The sequence below is a fragment of the Python bivittatus genome, unplaced genomic scaffold, assembly GCF_059951505.1.
Source record: "Python bivittatus isolate LINGU-HERP-01145 unplaced genomic scaffold, Pbiv_v1 ctg000850_np1212, whole genome shotgun sequence".
Classification (NCBI taxonomy): Eukaryota; Metazoa; Chordata; class Lepidosauria; order Squamata; family Pythonidae; genus Python; species Python bivittatus.
In genome coordinates, this window is record NW_028277112.1 from 3,153,415 (window position 1) to 3,178,886 (window position 25,472).

At 36.6% G+C, this 25,472-nt stretch overlaps 1 protein-coding gene across 1 annotated transcript in view; it reads right to left on the reverse strand.

The window, feature by feature from the left end:
* Positions 1-1,933: 1,933 nt before the first annotated feature.
* The window catches only part of JMY (junction mediating and regulatory protein, p53 cofactor), a 48,399-nt gene continuing 24,860 nt past the window's right edge, over positions 1,934-25,472 (reverse strand). Inside the window, exons 5-11 of the mRNA XM_025174610.2 lie at positions 24,050-24,215; positions 22,264-22,451; positions 21,015-21,095; positions 19,420-19,515; positions 18,073-18,607; positions 16,694-17,003; positions 1,934-8,147 (exon numbers count right to left, since the gene is read on the reverse strand). Coding sequence (XP_025030378.2) covers positions 16,696-17,003; positions 18,073-18,607; positions 19,420-19,515; positions 21,015-21,095; positions 22,264-22,451; positions 24,050-24,215 — 1,374 coding nt within the window. The 3' untranslated portion in view covers positions 1,934-8,147; positions 16,694-16,695. The remainder of the gene's footprint in view (positions 8,148-16,693; positions 17,004-18,072; positions 18,608-19,419; positions 19,516-21,014; positions 21,096-22,263; positions 22,452-24,049; positions 24,216-25,472) is intronic.

The window sequence follows — 25,472 nt, forward strand, 5'->3', positions numbered from 1 at the left end:
TGTTTGAAAGAGATTCATGTGTAAACTATGGATAATAATGATCAATAATGAGGGCACCTCTGGGAAGTCCATGCTGGTTGCATGAATAGAAGACCTCCTTTCACTTACGAGAGAGTCTACAATCCAGGGGATGCCTCCCAATCACCACCTGTACTGGAGCAAATTTTTCAAGGAAGAAAGGAGCAATAAAAAGCTGCTTTTTCCACTATAAATGGAGGATTTCCCCCCCCCCAAAAAACTTGTTCCACTTTAATACAGGTTTAACTTTGGTTTTAAAACTGTTACACAAAAGCAAATAGAATGTATTTTAGACTGTGGCTAGTTCCACATATTACATGAAGACCTGTTCACATGACCAGTTTGCCCAGTAGGACTATAGGTCACTGACCATTTCTCAAGGGCAAGAACATACCACCATGTCCTCTACCTGCCCCCAGTCCACCAAGACAACTTCCACCCATCTTTTTCTGCTGTGTATCAGGAGGAGTGTTTTGTGAGTAGAGCCACTCAAGCGATACTGCCCAGTTCACCTACTGCACTCAATTTCATTGTAGGCAAATGCCTCCACACCAACGGGTTACTGGGTGCTATGACAAGTATGCCTCCAGTCGCTGGTCTTCACAGCCATTTTTTTTTTTTTTACAAGTTCACTGATGAAATAATGAAATGGCGAATCTGTTCCTTTGATTTTACAAGTCTGAGGGTGGAACAATAGAACAGTGAAGTGATGGACTTCTCTTCTGTTTCTTACTAAATGAAATTGAAATGAATTCTGCCACTTTCCTGTTTGGGCTGTAGTGACAGGAAAAATGGTAAAAGTGTGTTTTCTGTTTTCATGGGATCAGGAGGGATAAAGAAAGGGAATCTATTAGTCAAGGTCTGCAGTAAATGCAAACACAGTCCAGAAAGAGCATCAGGCTGTCACTGGGGCCAAACTGGAAAAAGGAATTGAATCTAGAAAGGGATTTCTTAAGCTGGCTTCATTTCCTCTGAGTTTATGTACAGAAGCTGAGCAGTTTAAGGCTGAAGGGTGGAAAAGTCCTAAGCTATAACCTAACTCAATTGATTTTGGTTTAAAATGTTGTGTGAACCGCCAACAGAGTAAGAACTGCAAAAGGGGATCTGAATCACCCGCCCCCCAGCAATGTGACAGTGTCTATCCATGACAGAAACTATATTCAAATAAATATCTTTTATTTAAGGAAACAAAGGAGCAAATTTTAAGCACCAAAAACTTGAAGTATGTTGTTACATTGCATGTTTAAGAGACAGTCATTCAGGACTTTTGGTACAGGTTTGAATTTTGAAGCCATAATAGTAGAAAACATGAAGTACAAAGCAATACAATAAAATTACTGAAAGACTGCACTAAAAGAAAAACAAGCAAAAAGAAATAGTTTAAACTTTTAAAAATTTCAAAATATTGCTAAGAATGCTCATTTTGTTTATGCATCTTGCTTAATACTTTAGAACAAGGTATTGCAAAAGTTTGCAGGAGTATGCTTTTTTAGAAATGTCCATTTATAGTGTCCATTAAATACAGCTGTGTTAAAAGTGTAGCAAGGTGCTAATTTAAATTTTACTCTATGATTAAATCAATGAACAGTTGATCAATTTCATTTTTATTTTTAGCTTAAAAATGAAATGTACCATGAATATTTACTACTACTTACCTATGCAACTTCGTTGGCAGTCTTTTGCATTTCAGTAAAATATTAACATAGCTGTGATATTGGCAACTCAAAACAAATGGTAATTAGACAGAACAACAGGAATATAAGAACCAAGTAAAATGTGTCATTGGGAAACCCATTCTAATATCAGTGGTATTTTTAATTAGGTACAAGCAAAGGATGCAGAAGACATTGGATAAAGAATAAATTCCCCATGCTCAATAACCACTCACCCATCTGCTGTTTGCCTAGAGGGGGGGAAAAAAAACCATACAGAAATCTACACTACTTTTGCTGGAAGAAAATATAGCAGGAGGGTAGTTTAAATCAGGAAAATAGAATGATAGGATAAGGAGAAATTTATCAGAAGATTCTATCTGGTGATCCCTGTGGCTAACTTTACCTTAAAAACAAAAACAAAAACTGGAAAGATCCAATCCTTGATCTCAAAATGTCCTGTTTTGGTTTACTTTCAAGAACAAACACGGTGATAATTCCTAAAGCATGACTGAATGCAAACAACATGTTTTGATTGCTCCTTCTGCAAAAGTTTTGCAATATTCCATGTGTTTTTTTAACACTCAAACCCAGCACTTTAGGGATACGGACCTTATCTTAGCTGTCTAATTTAGTATCTTTTCAGCTGTATTGAGAGCATGACACACACATCTGTAACCTAAAACAGACTAATGGGAGGTGAGGTTGGGGGGAAGCATTTGTGCACACTTGACTCAGTATGGAAAATGATAACATATATATAAGATAAATATCTTTACTAAAAAAGGAAGGAAAGGAGGGGGAGACAAGAAATTAGAATGGGGGAAAAATCTTTTGCTTCTAAAGTGGTATGAGGCAATTTATAAATGTTACAGAATAAAATCATAGGTATTAAAATTTGCAGTTGATATGAGAAATATACAAATAGATGAGCAATACCCTATAAACACAAAGCTACACATCTCTCTACCATAGTTTTACAGTGGGAAATGAAGAGTTTAAGGGCACATCCATAAAAGGGTTTGCTTTCATGATTCTGAATTCATGTGAAAGTTTGCATCAATATAGCGCAGTTCAGTCCCAGATTTCATTATCACTCTCCTCTTTGGGTTATATAGTCCCCAAATGACAGCAGGGATATAGCAGGGCAACAAAAAATAGAGGCATCAGACGAAAAACCCAAATTTAGGAAGTGCATGTTCCCTCTCAGTAAAGTACTGTCCACCATAGGGCATGATCTGTGAAGTTACTAAACTGCTCAAATAACAGCCTGGTCAGGCAATGCTTTAATGCCTATAGACGATATCCAAGACAAGGTCAGGCTGCCTCTTAAACAGGGATTATACTGAGCTATTTTAAATGAGCTTAGTATCCAATCACTGTTTTTATCTGCTAGCATACTGACCTACAGAAATGAAAGTGGGTATGAAAGTGGATCTGCTTGGGGCAGTGACCAAATGATAATTGTAGCAACCTCTGTCTTCCAACCCATGACTTTGATACTATGTCCAGGCATAAGCTACAGCCTGTGTACCAATTTGGACACAATAATAAAGTGTGAGAGAGATTTAGTAACCAATTTTAATAGTAACTTATTTTAATAACTAAATTGAATAGTTAGCTATGACTAGCTAAACTTGGCTTATCAGAGACTGCTAAATTCATGATAATTGTAGCAACCTCTGTCTTCCAACCCATGACTTTGATACTATGTCCAGGCATAAGCTACAGCCTGTGTACCAATTTGGACACAATAATAAAGTGTGAGTGAGATTTAGTAACCAATTTTAATAGTAACTTATTTTAATAACTAAATTGAATAGTTAGCTATGACTAGCTAAACTTGGCTTATCAGAGACTGCTAAATTCACAAATGACAATTTAATGTTAATTTATTTCAATAAAATAAGATATACTATACATTAAAGGTGGCTTGAGGATGTTCTCTTTTTGGAAGATGATGGCCTCAGTTTCCAGGCAAAACCCAGTGTTTTCTGATGTTTTCGTTCTAAAAAACCCAAGTCTAGTTTTAGTGCTTTTAATTTTTTAGTGCTTCTAGTCTTAGTGTATATCCTATGTCAAAATGGGAGAACATTATGATACAAACATTAAGCAATTTTGGCCAAGGTCCTGAAATTGGTCTAGATCAAATGAGCTATCCGATAGAATATCAAATGAACTATAGCTAATAAGAAATCTCATTGCAGCCACATCATACTAAGCACAATGCAGCAAATTATATACTAAATTATAAATTAGTGCACTATGGCCCAAGTAGACCTTGGCATATTATTTCTTCAAAAATGTATATGGTGAAGTATATTGGAGATGCTTTATTGCCAGTTGCAACAATATAGTTGCCCAATGATGATTGCCCTTGCTGAGTCTCAGTATGAAGCAAACTCAGGCCAAACTCAGATTTATTTCATCTCTTTGGTTGAAGAAGGTAGATCCAGTTTGCTGCTATGTCTATTTCCTCTACACTTAAGCATTGGAAAGTGCATTATCTTCTCACCTTGGGTACAAGACCAGGGCAAAGAAATTCCTGAAGTAGGCCTTTGGCTATTTTTTTTGTATTCAAAGTGTGAAAACTGAAAAATAAATTTCTGGCACAAGGCGTTTATAAGCCATTATAGATTTTTAAGGGCCCAATAAAAATGGGCTTTTATTTGCTTCTGTTTCTGAAGCACTATCTAGGAACCCCACATGAATTGTCTTAAACAACACATATTTTGTGCAAAAGATTAGGAAATTTTTTTTACAAAAGTTACCTGTGGAATGTCCATATAGCTCCAATCGGTGAATTATGTAAGATTTTCTTTAGCAATTAACATGTGTTTCTTTCATTCAAAACATAAAATTAGTTACATTTTTAGGATAAAAGCAACTAGTGCGTTATTTTTCCAGCTATTAATGTGATAACTGAAAAATGTGTATTTTTCTGCCAAAGTTTGGTCTACCAAAGAATAGTTTTGACTCTAAATACAGTGAAAATCTGACTGCCCGGGACTATATCAAAGGGTTAGTTCGCTTGCTTCAATTATCATCAGATTGACAGAGAAGCCTCCATTCAATCCAAGTATTTCTTCCCATACGTGTTTCTATGAAGATTGTTGTTGCTTGATTGGTGTCATTATTGATAGAAAATAAGGTGCTTTCAACTACTGCAAAAAGTTTCACTTGTATGCCTTTGTAACATTAGACACATTCTGCTACATCTTTTGAGATCATTATGACTACCTTCAATACCTGGATTATAAAGCATAACAATTTAAATAAATTATGCTCATAAATCCATATGGTTTAAGTTACAATTCACTCTTTAAAGGCAGTGTAAATAAAAGAAAATGTTGACAATTAGTGAAAGTTTCCTCTTCTTCACAGGGCACTATTACAAAAATGAACTAATACTGTGAAAGCGGTAGCTGCTTAAAACAAAGCTCAAGAGCAAAGACTCCTTAGTGTGAAATACATAAGCTTCCTATATCCTTGCAAGATGCAATTTAGTGCCATTAAACTTGTTTCTGTGATTATAATTTTTAAGATATAAGCTGCGCTATTTTGAAAAATCCTGCAAGGAAAAGGTTGAAACTAGAAGCAAAGGTATATATGCTAAATTACTGAATGTGTAAATAACCATAAAAAACCCCAAGCAATTAATACAAACGTAATTTTTTAAATCATTATATATGAGATAAAGCCACTTTGTGAGTACTACTGTTCCCCTTCACCTTAAATATGTTTTCAAGTGGAAATATTAAAACGGCTCAGGCCTCTATTGTATATTTCCCAAATCATATTACTTATCACTTGGCATTTACCGCTCCTTACCAATTCCAGCTTCATTTGGAATATACTCAGATAATTTACTGATATACAATCTGAGTTATGGATAAAAAATTAACTTAAATTTGTCATTCATTTGCAGTACGAAAAACAGTTGCATGGTAGTGTGCAGCATTAAAATACTGGAATTCATTTTTCAAACAACCTTCACTCAGATCTTTTCTTAAATGCCTACATACTTTATAAGTTTATTGTGAGAAATGTGCAGACTTGAGCACTATGACTTCTTAGCCTCCCACAACTTTTATATACAATGGGCTTTAAGCAATAAACTTAAGAATTACTTCTGGTCCAAAAACCTGACTATGACAACAGCACATAGGTGTTGATCAATAAAATACTGCTACTGTACTCTTAACTGACAAATGAAACAATCTTCTCATCCTAACAGATTATGAACATTTGTACTCTAAAGGGAAAACTCTAGACATGAGATCAACTATTGTACAGCAGCCAGTGGATATGTTGCCACAAACAAGCCATTTTTATAGACTCAATGCCATTTTCATATTCTGGCAATAATTAAACTATTATATTTTTTAAAAACATTCATGCAGTTTTCAAGGCAAAAGTCTCAACTATAAAAGCCTGAGAGCTTCATATATTTCTCCCATAAATTCAAAATCTGTGGACATAAAATAGTGCAAAGACTTTTGTATCTTTGCATAGAAGGTCTGGTAAAAGGCCCAATGAAATGTGTTGCTTGAAACTTCTGCTGCAAATGATTACACAAAGCTTTGCGTGATCCACATGTCACCTTAATTTCAGAAGTTCATGTCTTGTGCCATGGCTAAAAATTCAAACATGGTATATTTATAGTGGACATGACTAACCATCAGCACAGTACAGACTTTATGGGTTTTACTAAAAATTAACAGTTACATTTTGCAGTTATGAATTATTGCCACAGAACCCTGCATTATCTGGGATTATAACTATGAATAACATATTATGTTCAATTTTTCAATGAAATGAATATCTGATACTAATATAACCAATACTATTTTTCTCCCAAACTGAACAGTGCTCTTATGTTAATGGAACTCATACTATTTTAAGCTTTCCTTTAGAGGACAGCATTTCAGATTATATAAGGCAATAAGCATCTGAAAAAGTACACCTGCCAAGTATCGAATAGCAGGCATCACTTTAAAATATTCAAAATTGTCGTTAATGGATAAGGGGATTGCAAGTAAGACCCAGCTGAGTTGGGTTAAGTTGCATAACATATTTAAAAGTATTATGGTATTTCCAACTATTTGTAAAAAGAAAGGGCAAGACAGTTAACCGCTTGTTCCAAAAGGTAAGTAGAACTACTATATGCATTCCTTCCAATATGCAAAGCTCATAGAATATCCTTGGAACAGGACAATAAATGAGTACAGTAAATAATTTTAACATGATTTTTTCCATAAGATAAAGGATCTTATCTTTTTTTCAAGCATAGTACACTTTAAAAGAAGGAGCTGGCCAAACTCAAGATTTTCCTGCATTGAGATTTTGATCAAACAGTTTCAACAGGACAAGAATAGCCTTGGTGCAGAAATACTGTTTAGTATTCTGACACTATAAAATGAGCTGCCTGCAGCTATTAGTCATGCTGTTTAGGGATACATTCCTTTAAGTATTCACTATACTGAAGGTTTGGTCTCCTTTAGACCATTATCCTGGGGTTAAAAGGAAATTATTTACAATAAAATAGGATATTACATAATTCAAATATATTTCTAACAATGAATGGGAATAATGAAAATGGAGAGGGGAGGGAATCATTATAATTTTCACAACTTAGAAGTAAAATCAATTTTGTATTCTCCTTAAATAAAAGTTCCTTAGAGTAATCAAAGAACAGTCAAACAAATAGATAAAAATAATTTTAAGTATACTCATTATAAAATATTGCTTCTATAAATAAAATGTATAACTTTATTATAACTCACCCTGCAATTAAAATGTTACTGTTTGTAAGAGCACAAAAAAAATCTAATTTAAAAATATAAGGTGTACACAGTATCCATGGCCTTCTAAGGGTTTTGCTATATGTCATTTTATAATGTATTAGACTGTAAACAAATTCTTAAATACATGAATTTCATTCTTATGGTATTTTCCATTAAATGCATAACCATTTGTTTTTAAACTAATTTGTATTTTGAACTATTAGTAGTTAAGAAATGCATTTTTCTTTCAAATCTACCTCCTGTGTGAAATGAAGTTTTATGTGAATTCCTGTTCCTGTAATAAGAAATTGATGTCAATGTAGCAATATTTTTTCTTCAACACTGATGCCTTCAATGAACCAACAGTCAGACTTCATACTTGTCCTAGTAAATTATGTTGGGAAGAAGCTTGGCTGCAAACAGTTGCTGACATGTTTCACACATATGTAAAAAGTGAGTGAAGAATCAGAAAATATTTTGAAAGGTTCTCTTTCCTCAGAGTTATGCAAAATGTGCACTTAACGCAGCTTTTGGTCCAACCAGAATCTTATACTATGAAGTTAAAAAATGTATTCATGCACATATCAAATATTATCTCAGAGTAAACTTCTCCTAGAGTGAAGATGATCAAACCGTTGAGTATGAATGTTCAGAAGTGAAAGAAATATAATATTCAGTGGAATCCTCAGACCTGTTAAAACAAAAACATAGAAAGTTGTAAGATTATTTGCAAGCTAGTCTTTGGGCTACATAAAAATTGGCTGTTGTTGAAAGCATCTATCCTTTCTTCCCATCTTGATCAATCAGCTTTGTTTTACAGAACATACTACCACAATTTTAAAAAAAATTGTGCTAATGGAAGATTAATTTCTTCTGCTCTTTAACAGAAATAAACTGGCTTGCATCAGAGAATTAAAGACACACAACTAAAGAATGCTGCCATTCTGACTGGATACTAGGCTTCTAATTAAAAAAAATGTAGTTAGAATGTTCTACAGAAAGAGAAATTGGAGCATAATATATGCACACAAGATTTCAGGACTGCCAATTTCAAATAAAATCAACATTTTATTTCAGTCTCTGAATCAAGACAGCTAATTTCCTTGAGCTTAGAGAAATACTAAACAGGTTCCTATGGATAGGTATCTTCAGGACAAAGAAATGCAGGATGGTTGGGAAGCTCTGAACAATAAGATACTGAAAAGACAACTGCGAACCATTCTAGTGAGCAAAACATGGTCATCTTAGGAAACCACTGTGGATGCATAGGAAGCTTTCAACTGAAGCAGTGTTGAACTGAAGCAGTGTTACTTCATAGGACATGGGAAGCATGGTGCCTGCCTTATGAAACTGCTTCCTCTTGGAGATTTGGATGTCCCTGATCTTGCTGGCCTTCCAGAAAACCACGAAGACTGGGTTTTCCCCAAGGCACTGGGGACATGATGTTATGGGAGCCCAGCATGTGTGTTTGCTATGTGGGTAGCGTGATTTTTACAGGGGCCTCAATTTGTTTTTTTAAATTGATTTTAATTGTGTGTAGCGTTTTACCTCTGTTTGCCAGCCAGAGTCCCATTAGCTAGATTGGTGGCCATATAAATTTGTTCAATAATTAAAATAAGACACTAGAAATATAATTGCATACCATTCTACTGAGCAAAGAATTGGACAGTTTTGTGGGCTTTCACCCAAGCTAAGTTAAAAAGGATATGTATAGGAAATAGAAAATGGATATAATTGTCAACAAGTTGGAGAAGCAATCAGCTAATATCTGCAAAAACAAAAGTAGAAAGATAAAGTGCAAAAGGCACCTTAGCTTGCAGGAAAGCTAAAAACATAAAAATGGTTCCTTTAACTCAAAAGGAAGGAAGAAAAAGGATGAAAAAGAAAGGGGTAAGCCCACTGGTGGATGAAGATGGCAAGATAACTACAGGTGATAGGGTGAAGGCTTTAGTTTGCTCCCCAAAATAATACTGTGTTCAAAAGGATTAAAGCAGAACAACTGACAGACAGAATTGGGAACTCAAGATAACTGAAGAGATAGTCAGGGAGTACCTAGTTACCATGAACAAGTTTATATCTCCAGTACCAGACCAATTATATCTGACACAACTTGCAGAGGTCATCTTAGACACCCTTTCTGTAATCTTTGAGAAATCATGGAGGAGTGGTATTAGTATCAGAGGACTGGGGAAGAGCAAATGTTGTTTCTATTTTCATAAATGGGAAAAAGGAGGATCTAGATAACTACAGACCAATCAGACTGCTCCAAAGTATTTCATCCAGCTCTGGTCACTGCATTTTAAGGAGGACACTGATAAATTGGAGCATGTCCAGAGCAATAAGATAATGGGCCTAGAAGGAAAAGCTTATGAGGAACAGTTGGAGTATATTTAGCCTAGAGGAGACAAGACTGAAGAGAGACACAATAGTGCCTTCAATATTTGAAGGGTTAAGATAAGACAGAATTGTTCAGAGTAGTTCCAGAAGACAGAACAAAAACAGTGAATTTAAATCACAAGGAAACAGATTTGTTTGCATATCAAGAAAAATCGTAAGAGCTGTTCAACAATGGAATAGTGTGCCTTAAGAGGTGGTGGGCTCTCCTGCCCTGGAGATGTCGAACAGAGGCTGGATGGCCATATGCCAGGAGTGCTATTGTGGTGCAGGGAATGGACAAGTGATCTCCAAGACTGCTTCCAACCATTACATTCTAATAAATCATTCCATACCTCTTTCAACATGTCAGGAAGCCCTGTCCTGAGAAGGTGGCAACAAGTACTGATGATACAATCAAAGAAACATTGTGGAATCCTTGGTGCTCTCTGAGAATTCCCATGGCTGGCTGGGGAATTCTGGGAGTTGAAGTCTACACATCTTCAAGTCACCAAGGCTGAGGAACCCTGATCTACAACATATAGTATAAGGACTGTAACAGCCACTACATAGGACAGACAGGCAGAAGACTAGCAGAGCGCATCCATGAACATCAACTAGCAGTCAGAAGACACGATGAAAACTCCTTCATCTCATGATACATGGACAGACTCAACCAGATTTTCAACTGGGAAACTGTGAACATCCTAGACCAAGCTAAATCCAAAAATGCTAGGGAATTCCTGGAAGCTTGACATTCAAATCAGCCATCAATAGACACATAGAAATAAACCATACTTACACACCATTCAAAAGAGATAATAAAAAAAAACTAAGAAGGAAACAAAAAGACCAGAACACATCCTCCCCAGTAGCCACACCCAGATAAGCAGGGATTAACACCAGACAAACAATCAAGCAGAAAACAATCCCATATTAAGGAACTACCAAGGAGAAAACCACACCCCCACCAAAACTGGCAGGGCAACTACTGTATATAAACAGGGAGTAAACCCCACACTCACTCACACTTATGATGCTACCTAGCTGGGTAATGAAATGTCTACAAGGAAACAACCAAGGTCAGAGATTATCAAGGACTCCACAGTTCAACCCTGAGCTACATATATTCTCTTCTATTCAAAGAAACATTATCATGCTAAGGGCATCTCCAAAGAGCAGATGTGTCCAGAGGGGGAGTTGTGACCACCATTTTGACTTTTTTTTATTTCCCCTGCAGATGCCCCTGACAATGATGACTGTCTACCAGTCTGAAGTACCTCCAGACCTCCATGATCCCACAGAAATTGTGAGACCTAACTCAAATTATTCCTGGCTCAGCTGTGATATATTTAAAACTGCAACAAAGCTAGTATTTTCTTTTGCAGCATTTTGGAATGTTAAGCTTGTGGGAGGTCTGTTTTCCTCACTGGCAAGAACTCTTGCCTTCCAAATTTTGAACTCAAGAAATTCATTATTCTTCCCTCACCCCGCTACCCCCCCGACTCCCCGAGCTTCTGTTTAGAATATATCTCTTGGGAACTTCTGTTTCAAGCAATCCTTGGGTAAAAAACCAAGCAGCAATCTGGTAATTTGCAACTGGCAAGGCAAAAGAGAAGAGGGAAACAGACAAAACATTTATCAATTTCACCTGTACTCACTCTGAATTATCCAGGAAAGAAAAGTTGAAAGGATCTACAGTTCAAAACATTTAAGACTGTGTTTTCTACTTTGGCATCATGACAAATAACCATTGTTAGAGTTATTGTGAAAAGTTTCCTGGCTACAAAAATGTTGACAGGCCTTTTGGCTTCAAAACCTGCAGTGGCTTTTAATAGGAAGAGAAGGAATGGAGCCTCTGCAGGCAGCTAACTTCTTGCAACAACCATTATGGGTTATAGGGAGTTTTGGGTTTTTAGCAGTGGGACAAATGCACAATATATGCACAAACATGGTTGTGGGGAGGGAGGGAGGGAGGAATTTTTGTTCCTCCAGGAGCTACAGCAACTCAAGGGGTGTTGGGACTTAATTGCCAGCTTTTTCATTCCCTATGGGTCAAGCTGGAGCATTTGAGATCAGCAGAAATAAAGCTAATCAGGGTTATACTTCAAACTACCTTTGAGGGATTGGAGAGTGAAAATAATGGCAGTGTCAAAGTGCAGTAAGTTCAGTAAATGTTCATACCAGCCTAGAAGATATATTCTTATGAAATAAAAAAAGCAAAAACTATATCATAAGAGACCATACAATCAATAACTTAGTAATTCTTTCTCTTGTAAAGGGGAAACTGTTATTGGAATCCACCTATTGCCCTGCCAACCTCATATTGGCTGTTACTGAAGTCAGGGTTTCCCAATATCTAAAGAAACCAAAAGAGCTTGAAGGTCTTGGCCAGGAGGCAGTGCAAGAAGCAGCTTTGGTCATCCTAGCCCTACATACCTTGACACTAAGGGGCAGAATTTTGGCATAACAGTATAGTGCTGCAGTTAAGGCATTTAAAATAGATTAGGGAGAGCCACATTCAAGTCCCCATTTGGCTATGGAGCTCGCTGGATGACCCTGAGCATGTTCACTGTCAACCCAATCTGTCTTTTGTCAGGCTAAAATGAAGTGAGATGCCCTGAACTCTCAAGAGAAATGGTACAGTACAAATGTAATAATGAAAAATAAAATAACAGACCATCAGGCTTGACAACAACACATGACAATGGCTACTAAAAAAGAAAGCACTTGCTACCTAGTCATTATTGCAAGTGCACAAGCCCTTGTTTTAAATCTTTCTTACAGAATATTGGGAAAAGACTAAAAATAGCCAGTTTGGGATAGTCCACCCAGAGGATTACTATAAGAACTCACTGATCATTTTTGCAGCAGGTACGCATCTGGAGACACGGGAAGAAGCCACTATTGAGGAGTAATATATCTGCTCTGCACATAGAAGCCTTCAGGTTCAATTTGTGGCATCTCCAGTTAAATGGGAACTGGGAAAAAAATCTTTGAATCCAACATCATTAGCATTTCTGGCCCAGATACTGGACAGCTGAATATGCTCAGCTACTGTAGACAGAGCTATGTATCAGGCCAACACTTGCATCTATAACTGCTCATTTATTATGTAAATTATTCTGCAGTAAAACATATACTGAAAAAAGATAAAGTAATTGAATGTTCACTAGGCTACAATATAAAATGAAAGCTCTCTTAACTGGAAAACTTGCTTTAAAGACTTCAGACATGACCTTCATTTTTATTAAATTTACCAGTAATCAGCTATTAGTATGCCAATTCATTTATTAATTTGGTAGGGCCATCTTTGACAAATTGATAATAATCATGATGAGAGCAAGTCTTACATTCCACTAACACAGCAAATGTTTGAATTCAGTCTGCAATCCAAAAATCAGATTAAACTTAATGCCCTATTTCAGTGTGAATGAACCTTCCACTCCATGAAGCTGATAAAGTTGTAACTCACAAAAATGTATACCTTTTAATAAAACCTGTACATCTCAAAAGTCACCACGAAATTTTTTGGATGCCAAAGACTAACACAGCTCTCCTCCTCCATCTAACATGTTTATAAGTTCCAACAGAAGAGAATATATGTAGCTCAGAGCTTGGTTGTTTGCTTACAGACATTTCATTACCCAACTAGGTAACATCAGCGCGAGTGAGTGTGGGGTTTGCTCTCTGTTCATATACAGTAGGTTGCCCTGCCAGTTTTGGTGGGGGTGTGGTTTTCTCCTTGGTAGTTCCTTAATATGGGATTGTTTTCTGCTTGATTGTTTGTCTGGTGTTAATCCCTGCTTATCTGGGTGTGGCTACTGGGGAGGATGTGTTCTAGTCTTTTTGTTTCTTCTTAGCTTTTTTATTATCTCTTTTGAAAGTTGTGTAAATATGGTTTATTTCTATGAGTCTATTGATGGCTGATTTGTCTGAATGCCAAGTTTCCAGGAATTCCCTAGCTTTTTCAGATGTCAGCCTGGTCTAGGATGCTCACAGTTTCTTAGTTGAAACTGTGGTTGAATCTGTCCATGTATTGTGTCTTCTGACTGCTAGTTGGTGTTCATGGATGCACTCTGCTAGTCTTCTGCCTGTCTGTCCTATGTAGTGGCTGTTACAGTCCTTACACTGTATGTTGTTGTAGATGACTCCTGTTTCTTCTTCTTGGGCTACTGGGTCTTTTGGTTTACTTAAGATGTTTTGGTGGGCTTTAGTTGGTTCGTGTGTTATGGTAGTGCTATGTGGTTGTAACAGTCTGGTTGGTTGGTTGGTTTGGAGATGTTTTTGATGCATGGCAGTGTTATCATTTTCATAGCTTGTGTTGGTTGTGCTGTAGTGAGCTGAGTCGTCAGGCACTTTTTGATAAAGTTGTGTGGGTATCCATTTTGTTGGAAAATGTATAGGTGGTCTGTTTCCTTTTTCTGGTGTTCTGGGTTGCTTTAGTGTGTTTGTACTCATCTGAATAATGTTCTTACACAGCTCCTCTTACGGGAGGTTGGGTTGTTACTTTGGTAATGGAGTACTTGGTTAGTGCGGGTTGTTTTTTGATAACTTGTGTTTCTAATTTGCCATTATTCCTCTGCTGATGAGGATATCCAGGAAGGGTAGTGTGTTGTTTTCTTCTTCCCTTGTGAATTTTATTCCTTTGAAGATGTTGATTGTTTCATGTGTCTTCTCTAGTTTTTCCTTTTTTATTATGATGATGGTGTTGTTTACATACTGGATCCATACTTTTGGTTGTATGTGTGGGAGTGCTATAGTATCCAGACGTTGCATTACAGTCTCTGCTGTGAGCCCTGAGAGTGTTGATACCATGGGTGTTCCTCTGATTGGTTGGTATATTTGTCCATCAAACTAAAAGTAGGTAGTGAGGCAGAGGTTGATGAGGTCCATGAATCTGGGTATTTCGATCTTAGCATACTTGGCTAGGTCAGGTATGTTGTGCAGTATTGCTGCCATGGGATTCTTTCACTAGGTCTGGATCTATGGACATAAAGAGTGCTGTGACATCAAATGAAACCATAACTGAATCTTCTATTTTTAGATTTTTGATTTTCTGGAGGCACTGTAATGGTGAGTTGATAGACTATTTGCTGCCCTCTGTGAGATGTCCAAGTTTTTTTGTGAATTCTTTGGCTATGTTGTATGTTGGGGTCCTTGGTAATGATACAACTGGATGAAGAGATATGTCAGACTTGTGTATTTTGGGGTGTCCACAGAAGCGTAGGAGGATGGGTCCACTGCTTTTCATCCACCACTGTTCTTCTTTTGTGATTTGACCTTTCATGGTTAAGTCATTGAAGATTCTCTTGATCAGGTTGTCCAGTTTCTGAATTGGGTTGATGTTTACTGGGATGTAGGTTTCTTTGTCCTCCAGTAATTCTTTGGCTTTTTGTATGTATTGTGTTCTGTCCATGATAACCATGGTTCGGCCTTTGGTATTGGGAGGATGCTGATGGTTTGGTCCTTCTTTAGGTTTTTGAGGGCTGCTCTGTCCTCTGCTTTGAGTTGGTTCTGCTTCTGTGTCTGGTGTGGTATGATTGTCTGCCTTATGTTTTTTTGGGTCTCTATGGCAAGTCCTATGGTTTTAAATGCTGCTTCTAAGGCTGCAAAGAATTCTGATTCACATCATCTACAGTTGAGACCTTTCTGGAGGATTCTGTGTTCTGTCGTGGATAGTGAGTGGCTGAACATGTTGACTACCCATTCAGGTTCAGGTACCTCTTTGCTTCTGGGGTTTAGCTTGAGCAGTTTGGTTTGGAGCTTTGTTTTCCTTTTTTCAGCTTGTCTTAGAGATGTAGTCTTGATGGTGGTTGTCAGCATTTTGTGTGTATCTGACGCTAGGGAACTCCTAGAACCCTGGCATTCAGACAAATCAGCCATCAACAGACACATAGAAATAAACCATATTTACACACCATTCAAAAGAGATAATAAAAAAAACTAAGAAGGAAACAAAAAGACCAGAACACATCCTCCCCAGTAGCCAACACCCAGATAAGCAGGGATTAACACCAGGCTAACAAAACTGGCAGGGCAAGCTACTGTACATAAACAGGGAGCAAACCCCACACCCACTAGCACTGATGATGTTACCTAGTTGGCTAATGAAATGTCTGCAAGCAAACAACCAAGCTCAGAGAGTATGAAGGACTCTTTATGTTTATAAGTTTCTGAATTCTCCAGAACTCTTCATCAGGACTGATAATCAAAAAGGGGATGGGGAGACACAAGGAAGATAAGCCAAATATTATGATCACGAGCTCTACAATTTAGATTGAAGATAGCTGGAAGTAATTCAGATCTCTCTCTCCTTTTCCAATTTAAATAGCGAAATATAATGCCTGAGCTAACCGGTTTCCCTACCAAGAATACACATAAATCTCTGAATTAAGTTGAAACCTCAGAACAAGGACTCAAGAGACTACTATAATCTCAGTCAGGTTTACAAACCTTTAGAGTTAATAAAATACACTTTTATGAATATGGAAATTGCAGAGATATTTTTGCATGTTCAGAAATAAGAAAAGAGCAAACTATGTGACACTTTCTAAATAACTTGACAGATGTTCATTTTTTCTCTGCTTACTTTCAAAATCTCTTGTAGGCACCTATGATGCTAGTATTTTTGCTTGAATTTGAAAAAGAGCTAATGACATTGATTGTATTATTGGGTATAAAGCCATTTTAGTCTAAAAACTTAAGATAAGATCATGGTGTTTACAATGGCTGTTAATCTTAAAGCACTTGCACATTTTCTCTCCTATGGAGGATAGCTTATGTTAATTCCTGTGAAGGCTGTATCATCTGAGAGGCTAGCACTACATATAGAAAACAGTTGTATAGTTATGGTAAAATTACCCTTAATTTTCCCAATCTGTGCATGGTAGATTCTCTTCCTCATCTTCAGACTCTGGTGATGCCTCCTTAATCCGGCGTAGTGCTTCATGGATGCTGCGAGTTAAAGGATCATCATCAGGTAAAATTGTGAATGATTCTCTCATAATGTCCTTTTGAACCTTCTTCAGTTTCACGCCTTTTCTGATCTGTGCCAAGATGTTATTGCTGTCATCTTCATCAGGGAATGGGGGTAGATTTCTCTGTTCAACTTTTCTCAGGTGGAAGCTGCCACGTTTCAGGGAAGCCAAAACCTCATCCATTGGGGAACTCACTATAGAAAATAGTAAAACTCACTAAATCTAAGTTTACATCCTACAAGTTCTAATTTTATCTTGTTAAATAAAAGTGTGCAGTATTCAGATCCAAAATGAGAAGGCTGCTTCTAGTGTGGACACATTTGCTGTACTTTTTGGCATCTCCTTAAGGAAACCATATATCTTCTTGGGCTTGTACAATAACTACAACACAGTCCTAGGAAAATCTATGTTTGACTTAAGGAGGTGGCAACAACCCAGATCACATAAATGACCTACATAAATAGGATAAACAATCCTATTTGTGGCACATTAAAATTAAATACTGTTTCCAGCAAGTAGGCTTTTAATATAAATTTTCCTTCATAGAAAGCAAAAACAAAACAGAACAAATAGAACTGAAACAGGAGAGAGATCTGCATATCTCTGTCTTCTTTGGATGCACATTTTGTTAAGTATTTGTTTCCTATTATAAACAAAGCAAAGGGAACAGTTTAGATCACAGGGGGGTAGGGATGATTTTTCAAATCATAAACCTCTACTACCCATCTCTTGTGCAGGCTACAGTATGTCTACTGTTAAAAATTGGGATTTCTTAAATCCAGAAATAGGTGGCTTCAGTCAACTGGCCCCTGATGGGGAAGCAACAATGGAGAGAAATGTATTTAAATAACAGATATAAAACCGATGTTGTTGGATGGTTAGGTATTTCATATGTTGGTGGAAACAGTATTAATGCAGCTGGAGTAATGTTGTTAGTTAAGAAAGAGATTCACATGGTAGTAACATAGTATTCCCAACTAGAGAATTAAGAATCTATTATTGCTCTCTCTCCCCCCACCCCCCCAAAAAATTCAGATTATATTACAAGTGCTTTTGAAGGATCCCTTGGTTTCAAATATATTTTGACATGTGGCTTAGGGAGATATTGTTCATGATGTACAATCTCAAAGTTCTCTTTAGTGTGACAAACTAATGCAATCATTTGGATCCTGGTCATTATTTTTAATTATTAGCCAAAGCAATAGCAAACCAATATTGATTTTTCTTTTCACATAATCCCATTCAGAAGAAATTAGAAAGTACCTCTTCTTCTTTGCAATCCTTCCATATCACCAGTTTTCTTTAGTTTTTTCTTGGCACTGACTAACTGGCTGCTATCAAAAAAATGAGCTGTTGGTGCAATGGTGATCAGTGGGGTTGGCTTCTCTGCATTGCTTTGTTTAACAGGACTAATGCTTTTTTCAGAACACTGAGTAGATTCTTCCTTGGTGGGCAGAGGTGGTGGTGGTGGCGGTGGTAGAGGAGGAGGAAATGGTGCCTCACTGACTGTATTTGAATGAAATTCATTGCTAATGAGAGCTGGAAGAGAATCAGTTTGAGAAAATTCAGAGGTAATACCACTAGGAGATAAAAAAATATCTTCAAGTTGTCCTAAGCTTCTAGACTCCTGTTTTTGTAAAGGCTGGATTACTTTTTCTTGCTCCATGTTATCTGTCTGTGTAGTTACTGGTGAAGATGGGGGATGATCTAGACCAGTTGTTGAAGTGGCTGTACTTTTTCTCCTTGCATGAGCCAGCCGAAGTCTAGTTGATTTGAGAATTACCTGTCCAGGATAGCGCTGAGAAAGAGAGAAAGAGAGAGACAGAGAGAGAGAGAATTATAGAATCTTAACACTTCTGGCGCCCAATATACAAACATCCTTTTTAAAAAGTACAGTAACAAGACATTTACATATTTCATATCTAAAAGTGCCAGAAACTTTAAATAAAAGGAAAGAAGAAAGCAGAAAGACAATACTAGAATCATTTTTCCATAGAGGTGGAATGTAGAAAGCTTAGAATGCTGTAACAATAGTTTATTTCCATTGAAAGAAGTAAACTTCATTCAAGTAAACTTCATTCAAGTTCAAGGTAAAATTTCTATTTCTATACAATTAATCCAAATCAACAATCTTAGTGATAATAACACTGATTATTGGTAACCACAACGCTCAGCAAAAACCATATAAAAATCATCAGATGGAAGTTAAGAAACATAACAAATATGGGAAAGTGAGTTTTAAAATCATCTTCCTATTTAAAGAAATAATGGAAACTTTTTTCCTTTTTAAACAAAATCTTCATGCCTTTACAGAAGACCATAAAGATACCTGAAAGGCTATATAATGTACTTAACTAAACTGAAAAATCCATTATAGAAGATTCAAGTATAGCTTGCCTTCTAGCTGAGAGTTGAAATAAAAATCATTTTAAGAATATTCTCAGCTTCTTTATTATTTCCCTGTGATGTATTGTTTAATAACTGATTCACATATCATGTGTATAGATGATAGGGAGTTGTAGCTAATTCAGAGAGTATCTGTTCAAATAGTGCAATTAAACATAATTAGCTAATATATGAAAATTCAAGTGAAGTTCATATTCCAGTTACCTGTTTAAATGTTCGAAGTCTGTCCAATGTTTTCTGTCGTTCCTGACTAACCCATGAGCTTTTTCTTTCTACCTCATCTTGCAACTGCTCTCTTTTCTGAGAATAAAAACAAAATGGCAAAACAGAAGAGGAACAGAAATTTGGGAGGCAAGAATAATGTCTCTACATTAATATTTTCTTCCTTCAGAGGACAATGTAATAGGATTAATCCTAAGGCCTTATGTTCTGAAGTTGCCTTCAGGAGTAATTGATAAAATCAGAAAACTTGGAGGAAATGATTGCTGAAACAAAATTTGCTAAACTGTAATGTTAAAAAGCAAACATGACACATATCATAAATAGCTCTTTCTGCCAAACAATGGTGATACATGGTGATACATATATATAACAATTTTCTAAAAGTAATACATGTTTTATCTTAACATTTCAGAATGCAAAAGTGTCAAGATATACTGGAATGTGAAAAGTATGCTGTTCTATATCAAGTTTATTTTCATTCTCACTGCATTTTAGAGATCATACTAGCTTAAACAGATAAACATATATTGCATATGTATATATTTTTGCCCAAAGAACTGGTGATTATCAGCCTATCTGGTGCTGCAATAACTTTAAATATTAATGTATCTGTAGCTGCTCAGAAAATACTTTTTTATTAATAATAGTTGCTACCATCTCACTGTTATAAAATTTCTAGAAAAGTAGCCATGTTAGTCTTTTGCACGAAAAGATCCTCAGAAAATGTGGCTGTATCTTAAAGATTAACCAAGTTAAAAATGAATGTGCATCTGATAGAGTGATCCATGAAAGCTGATAGGATGAAATAAAATTGATTACTTTTTAAAGTGTCACAGGACTGTTTGGGTTTTTTTTGGGGGGGGGTCATTCTTGCTTCTCAATATATAGTTAGGCACTAAAGATATTCAGATTATCTAGAATCCAATAACTGAAGATTGGTTTATCAAAGTTTTTAACTAGTTGTGATAATTTAGGAAGCTTTTAATTTATTTTTAAAATGTATCAGCTTATGTCAAAGATTGATTTTAGCATTCCCTAATGCTAGCTAGGCCCAAGCCTTATTCTACAAACAAATTATGAATACAAGGTCAACCAAGGAAGCAAAATCTGAATTCCACCTCTTCCCAGCTATGAAGTAGAGAGCAGTTTCCTGACTTACTCTCATGACCATTTATAAATGAAGATACTAGCTGATGTTAGTAATGGGACCATAGACCTGGGATTAATAGTCAAACCAGTTTAACTAAAGTAGAGTTGTTAAGTTAATGAAACAGAACCTACAAAAAAATAAAATAACATCTATACTGGTCAGCACACATTAAAAATGGTGCCAAGTTAAAAATATGGGAATAAAAGGAGGGGTACAATAGGAGGTCATGTCTAAGCTCCTGTAAAATTCTGTGAAAGGACACTGGCAATTGCAGCAACACAAATCTCATGTGGAAGCAGCAAACACACAAATATGTGACGATTTAATTTTTTTTTTCTTAAATCAGCAAAGAAAGTTAGAGCTGGCATATATAAAACAAAATTTTAATACTATTAAAATGTATTTTAAAGACAGAAACCAAACTCACAAATTTTGCAGCATGTTCTGACTCTCCTTCACTCTGAGAATGCTGTGAGAATTTTTCACTATGTTTTGCAATGCAGATTTCCTACAAAGAAAGAATATTTTTCCATTTAAATATGACTTTAGGTATGATTCCTGTCTTCAGTAGGAGAACTGGTAAGGGATTATACAAAGCAATTTAAATTCTGATTCACAAGTGGAAAACTGCCACAGAAAATTCATTTATATTCTATCAATATTATGGTATAATATATGGCAATCTGTGATTGTCCATAGATCCAAAGATCTCTCATTCTTGCAAGACAACGAATCCCAATGCATAACATTCTGGTTGGTACACTGATTTCCTTTCTAATGGAATTAACAGAAAGAAAATGAAGGAAAAACTTCCTGATCATAGTGAGTTGTCAAAGCTAGGATATAACAGTTAGTCTGCCACAGAATCCCCAGCCTCCACAGGATATCCCTATGGAGCAAGCATTATTCAAGAGAATGGGGGAAGAGATTACAAAGTGAATAAAACAAAGAGTTTTTTCCTACTGACATAAGACATGTATATATAACTTGGAGCTTCTGAGTAGTTTTCAAGTATCATGTCTCTCTCTCCTTCTGCTTTTTCTATTAGCATAACAATAGATAAATCATGCTTAATCCAACTGGGATATAGTAATGAAAATTCTATAGTATCCAACTGAAATTAAAATATACAGCTGTATTATGCAACTGAAGTTAAAGTTTAATTCCATTCAGCTCCATATTGGCTGTATAATCCCATTTTGGATGCATTATTTCTAAAGAACTTCAATCTAATTATTTTCTTCTGGAACTGTAGGTTATTAGTCTCTGACTAACCTAACACTGATTAAAGAGCTACCTCATACTCTTCAGTCCTACAATGGTGCTTATAGCAAGAAAACAAGGAAATACTATCACCAACAATATTTTGTGCAAGTTAACATTAGGAAAATATTAAATTTATGGCTGTCAAAGATAAACAGCAGGAAGCTATTTTTAATTCTGACCATCAAGGCTATATAGACTTGAGCTGAGCAACCATTTGAAAGTGAATAGAGATGGCACAGAAATGGCCTAATGCAATCTGCCTTAGCATTTAAGGTTGGCTGTGGCATTCCAAACAAATACACTACAAATTTCTGTCTTTAAACCCACCCCTTTTGATTTTAGCCTTGCTAAATGACAGCTGCTGCAAAAGCTATTTGTTGAAAAAATGGAAAAATGAACAAAAGCATTACCTTTTTATTTTTGAGGTAGGCTTTTTTGGCAGAAATGCGACCACGCCTTGCTTCTAGTTGACGGACTTTCTGTTGTAATTTCTGCAACTCTTCCCTTTGCAAATGTATGGATGTTGCCATATCTTCTTTTTCAAGCATGGCTTCCATACTTTCGTAAGTATCATAATATACTACTTCATCTCTTTTCTCTGTCACAAAATTCCAATTAGTTTAATAATTTTAAACATATACCCAGTCAAGCAAAACTACGCTACAGAATTTATGCAACATTCCCAAAAGTTTTTAAAAAAAATATTGGAAAGGTAATCATAGAATTAGAACAGATGAAGACTATCTTTGCCTACGCCCAGGAAAGAAACATCCACAAAATCACTTATATACCAGATCACAGAGCAGAGGTTTTCTCAGGCCTTTTAATTGGCTTTTAATTTATATTGTTTTTGATTCTGAATTATTGCTTTGCTATTTCCTAGTTTTTATGGTATTTTCATTTTGCATTTTAATTGATTGTATTGTATATATTTTTATTCCAACTGTATCATTTAGCGTATCTTACTGTAAACCACTCTGACTGCTTCAGCTATTGGGAAGTTTTCTAAATTTCAATCAATCAATCAATCAGTCAATCAGTCAATGAATGTAACAGCAGAGTTGAGTGGAAACAAAGCTATATTCAAATATGGTGACTCTGGTAATCAAGTAGGTTACCAGTATGGAAAAACTCATCAAATGAACAATCACAAGTTAAAACTTTCTTTGACTGCAACCATAAATTAATCTTCTTATCAATCAAATCTTGATTATGGTCATAGACCACCATCAACATCTTGACACCAGCTGAGTCTACCTTGAACATTTCAATAAAATGGAAAAGAAGCCAGAAGTAAAACAACTAAAGTTACAATCCTACATACACTTATATCTGAATAAGTTCCATTAACAAAGGTTAGAATTGTTATGTACAACAGTTTCAATAACTGAACTAAGAAAGAACTAAAAAAAGGGGGGGGAGAAAAAATGGGTCAGGCACAGGAGAGATTGCCTAAAGAAATAGCTTTTTCTTCTTTCTCTCCCTCCCTCGCAGAGAGATTGCTTAAATAAGCAAGGGGGAAAAAAGAAAAAGAAAAAGCAATCTCTGCAGGCAATCTCTACAGTGCCTGACCTGTTTTCTTCTGCTCCCCCCCCTTGCAGAATGGAGAGATTGGAGAGAAGGGATTACAAGAGAGTAAGCAGGCACCCAATAGGGAATATACCAGCTGTTTTCCTAGTGTGCTCGTGGCTGCCAGCTCCACTGCGTTCCTTTCAATGTATATTCCTCATTGTGTGCCTGCTTACTCTCTTGTAATCCCTTCCTCTCCAATCTCTCCATTCTGCAAGGCGGGGGGGGGGGGCAGAAAAAAACAGGTGAGGCACTGTAGAGATTGCCTGCAGGGATTGCTTTTTCTTTTTTTTCTTTTTCCCCCCTTGCTTGTTTAAGCAATCTCTCTGCTCTTTGAGGGAGGGATGGAGAGAAAGAAGAAAAAGCTATTTCTTTAGGCAAGGCTCTGCAAGGGGGAGGGGGAGGAAAAACAGGTCAGTCATAGGACAATGCATACTGACTGTAATGTCAATCACATGACTGAGGGATGCTGTGAAGGTCATAAATATGGGCATTGATCGTAAAACTATTTTTTCACACCACTGTAATTTCAAACAGTCACTGAATGAGGCAGTCAGTAAACAAGGTCTACCTGTATAAGTCAATGGTACTGTTAAATATATAAATATAAAAACAAATATATGTCACCTGAAATAAGTCTTTTAATGCTTTCAAGTTGTGCTGTCAGCAACAGTTCTTCACACTTCAGAATTTCAAACTGCACTTCATACAACTGAAGTTGCAGGTCATAATAATCAGCTTCAAGTTGGTCCAAATGAGCTATGGCTTCTGTGCCCCCTTGTAAGCTCTGCATCTGAATTTTTTAAAAAGATCAATAACTACATCAAAAAGTTAGTAAATCTTAATCTTACCACAAAGTATCTGCAAAATATGTTATCACTGAGCAGGACTCATTTTGAAGGCATTAGAAATCAAGGGAAAGTAAATGTTACTACAGTATTCACAACCTACTCGGCTCAGTTTTACAGTTGGGCAAAAAAGTATTTAGTCAGCCACCAATTGTGCAAGTTCTCCCACTTATAAAGATGAGAGAGGCCTCTAATTTTCATCATAGGTATACCTCAACTATAAGAGACAAAATGGGGGAAAAAATCCAGAAAATCACATTGTTTGATTTTTAAAGAATTTATTTGCAAATCATGGTGGAAAATAAGTATTTGGTCAATATCAAAAGTTCATCTCAATACTTTGTTATATATCCTTTGTTGGCAATGACAGAGGTCAAACGTTTTCTGTAAGTCTTCACAAGGTTTTCACACACTGTTGCTGGTACTTTGGTCCATTCCTCCATGCAGATCTCCTCTAGAGCAGTGATGTTTTGGGGCTGTTGCTGGGCAACACGGACTTTCAACTCCCTCCAAAGGTTTTCCATGGGGTTGAGATCTGGAGACTGGCTAAGCCACTCCAGGACCTTGAAATGCTTCTTACGAAGCCACTCCTTCGTTGCCCGGGCAGTGTGTTTGGGATCATTGTCATGCTGAAAGACCCAGCCACGTTTCATCTTCAATGCCCTTGCTGATGGAAGGAGGTGTTCACTCAAAATCTCACGATACATGGCCCCATTCATTCTTTCCTTTACACAGATCAGTCGTCCTGGTCCCTTTGCAGAAAAACAGCCCCAAAGCATGATGTTTCCACCCCCATGCTTCACAGTAAGTACAGTGTTCTTTGGATGCAACTCAGCATTCTCTCTCCTCCAAACACGACGAGTTGAGTTTAGACCAAAACGTTCTACTTTGGTTTCATCTGACCATATGACATTCTCCCAATCCTCTTCTGGATCATCCAAATGCTCTCTAGCAAACTTCAGACGGGCCCAGACATGTACTGGCTTAAGCAGGGGGACACATCTGGCACTGCAGGATTTGAGTCCCTGGCAGCATAGTGTGTTACTGATGGTAGCCTTTGTTACTTTGGTCCCAGCTCTCTGCAGGTCATTCACAAGGTCCCCCCATGTGGTTCTGGGATTTTTGCTCACCATTCTTGTGATCATTTTGACCCCACGGGGTGAGATCTTGCATGGAGCCCCAGATCAAGGAGATTATCAGTG